Here is a 2,904-nt window from a genome sequence, read left to right on the forward strand (position 1 = left end):
GAGCGCTAGCTAGAATCCGTCCGCCATGAGTCCCAAGGCAAGGCAACTGAGGTGACAGGAGCATGGGCGATGGAACTGCTCATGGTGGAATGGGCGATTGCTGTCGAGTGGGGACTCGACGTAGTGAAAGTCCACCTAGTGAAGACTGAGGTAGTGCTCTAGAAGTCTTTGGAGGCTCTAGAGATGGAGCAGAGGGCCTAGTCGGATGCTGATCAAGAAGTGTTCATGCTCCAAGGGCAGGTGCTTAGGGCGGAGGAGTCAAACGCTCGACTGCTTGAGAAGGTGACCCAGCAAGAGGAAGGACTCTCCATCCTCGAAAGCACCCTCCTTGGTTTGTATCTGTTCTGCCTTTGGTTGATGCCTTAGTTTTTTCTTTTCTTTGCTTCTGAATTTGTTGTCCTTTTTCTAGAATTAGGTGGAAAGATTGGTTCCCTAGAGTGAGAGCTAGAGACAGCCAAGGCGGCGATCGGTCGGAGCGCGGAGGCTCTAGCCAAGTCCCTTGAAGGGCGACATGCTCTCGAGGGGGAGCTCAACTAGATTCGCAACGTCACCTAGGTGGTCGTTTCTGAGGTGTTTGGGTTGGTGCTGAGCACCAGTACGCCCGCTGTCCAGCTGGCGGAGGTCCCAAATGAAGTTCGAGCGCTCATCTCTGATGGGATGTTCTATGAGACATTAGGGGTGCTAACCTCAGTGGTGATGCACCACCTAGACCTGGACTTCATCGTCATCTATAGAGGGTATGCCGATGGCTGGAGCACGAATGCAATCCATGCGCTTGGGGAGAGCTTGGTGCCATACGCACAAATGGTTGCTGAGCAAGTCTCCACACAATGGCTGATGGAGGCTCACCGTTTGAGCATGGCTAAAGGTGTGCGCTAGGAAGACATCATCTAGCCTACGGACGGAGTGGAGACTAGGTCAAAAATGAGCGTCGTCCCACCTTCGACTGAGCTGAATGTCGTCCCATCGAAAAGCGAGAAGCCCTTATCCTTGTCGACCATGCCGTCAGCCAATGCCATTGGGCGACCACAATACAATTTAGTGTAGAAGCAGTCAGTATATGTAAAAGATAAGTTCATGGGGGATCCCCTGTGTGAATAGTTTTTTGTATCCATGAATAATTCAATATCATTTTGTGATGGAATCACTTCATAAGAGGAAGCTTGTCCCATCCATTTCTTGTTTTTACCCTAGTATAGCTTTGTTTTTTATCATTTCTTTTTCGCACCAGCCCGTTTGACCCATTAGCTGCAACCTTAAGAACCCAGGCATGGCCCGCAAGGCTCAGCTGCTTGTAACCATAGGTCATGGCGGGGTGTGATCGGTCGGGAGTTTAAAACATAAGTTACGTAGGGTAATTAAAGCAACAGACTACCCTTTTGTTTGGGTGAAAAGTATTTACTATATGATAGTAAAAAAGAGAGGTGGTATCACACCCTCGTGGAGCCCCCGAGTGACCCAGGCTAAGAGTGCTTGGGCTAGGGTGCTTGTAGGAGCGAATGTTGAATGAAAGAAAATGGTAAGACCAACCTTTAGGGGAAGAAACGACATAATTGCTTGATGTTCTAAGTGTTGGTGAGAATGTTGCCGTTGTCATCCTTTAGTCGGTAGGTGCCCGGTCGGATCACCTCGGTCACCATATAGGGTCCTTCCCATGGCGGAGAGAGTTTATGTTTCTCCTTGGTTGATTAGGTTCTTCGGAGTATGAGATCACCGACCTCGAGGATCCTCCCTCTAATTTTTCTTTCATGGTACCTACGGAGAGTTTGTTGGTAGCGAGCAAAGCAGGTGATGGTCGTCTCATAAGCCTCCTCAAGCAGGTCGACCGTGTCCTGCTAAGCCTCCATGGCTTGGTCTAGGTCGAAGGCCTTCACTCTTGGGGCACCATGGTTGAGGTCGGAGGGCAGCTCCGCTTCAGCTCCATAGGCCAGGAAGAAAGGTGTGAATCCTATGGATCGGTTCAGGGTCATTCTTAGGCTCCAGAGGATCACTGGGACCTTTGCAACCCATCGCCCAACATACTTATTGAGTTGGTCAAAGATGCGTGGCTTAAGTCCTTGGAGGACCATGCCATTGGCCCATTCGACCTGACCATTAGTATGTGGATGTACGATCAAGGCCCAGTCGATCCTGATGTTGTATCCATCATAGAAGTCCAGGAACTTCTTCCCAGTGAAGTTAGTTCCGTGGTAAGTGATGATACAGTTAGGAACACCAAAACGATAGTTGATGTCAAGGAAGAATTTGACTGTCTCTTCCAAGCGAATGTTGGTGATGGGCTTCGCCTCTATCCACTTGGTGAATTTGTCCACCACTACGAGTAGGTGGGTGAAGCCACCTAGGCCCTTTTTGAGGGGTCCTACCATGTCGAGGCCTCAAACCATGAATGGCCAAATGATGGGATGGTTTGAAGCTCCTATGCCAGCAAGTGAGTTTACCGAGCGTAGAACTGGCATCCCTTACACCTACGGACGGCCTCCTCTGCATCTCGTAGTGCAGTGGGCCAGTAAAAACCTTAGCGAAAGGCTTTTCCAACTAGCGACCTTGGGGCCATGTGGTGTCTGTAGATTCTGGCATGGACCTCGAGGAGGAGCTGCTTTCCTTGGTCGATAGGGATGCACTTCATGAGTACTCCCGATGGACTTCATTTGTAAAGTTCGTTACCAAATGTGATGAACATCTTGGCATGTCGAGCAATTCATCGTGCTTCAGTCCTTTCTGGTGGGAGAATCTCCTTGAGGAGGTAGGCGAGTCATGGTGCTCTCCAGTCAGTTTGATCGAGTGCTACTACGGCGATGTCAGTGGGCAACGTCGTCATGGAGGCATCGAGGTCGGAGCCCCCGAGTGCTAGGTTGGTGTCAAAGCATGTTTGGATAAGACCTTATAGGATGTGGGTAGATAGCT

General features: G+C 50.0%; 1 protein-coding gene across 1 annotated transcript; it reads right to left on the reverse strand.

The window, feature by feature from the left end:
* Positions 1–1,835: 1,835 nt before the first annotated feature.
* On the reverse strand, positions 1,836–2,366 carry LOC136524223 (uncharacterized). The gene has a single exon (XM_066517672.1). It carries the CDS (start codon positions 2,364–2,366, stop codon positions 1,836–1,838), a length of 531 nt encoding a protein of 176 aa, XP_066373769.1.
* Between the last annotated feature and the right edge of the window lie 538 nt (positions 2,367–2,904).

Source organism: Miscanthus floridulus, chromosome 18, assembly GCF_019320115.1.
Source record: "Miscanthus floridulus cultivar M001 chromosome 18, ASM1932011v1, whole genome shotgun sequence".
Lineage (NCBI taxonomy): Eukaryota > Viridiplantae > Streptophyta > Magnoliopsida > Poales > Poaceae > Miscanthus > Miscanthus floridulus.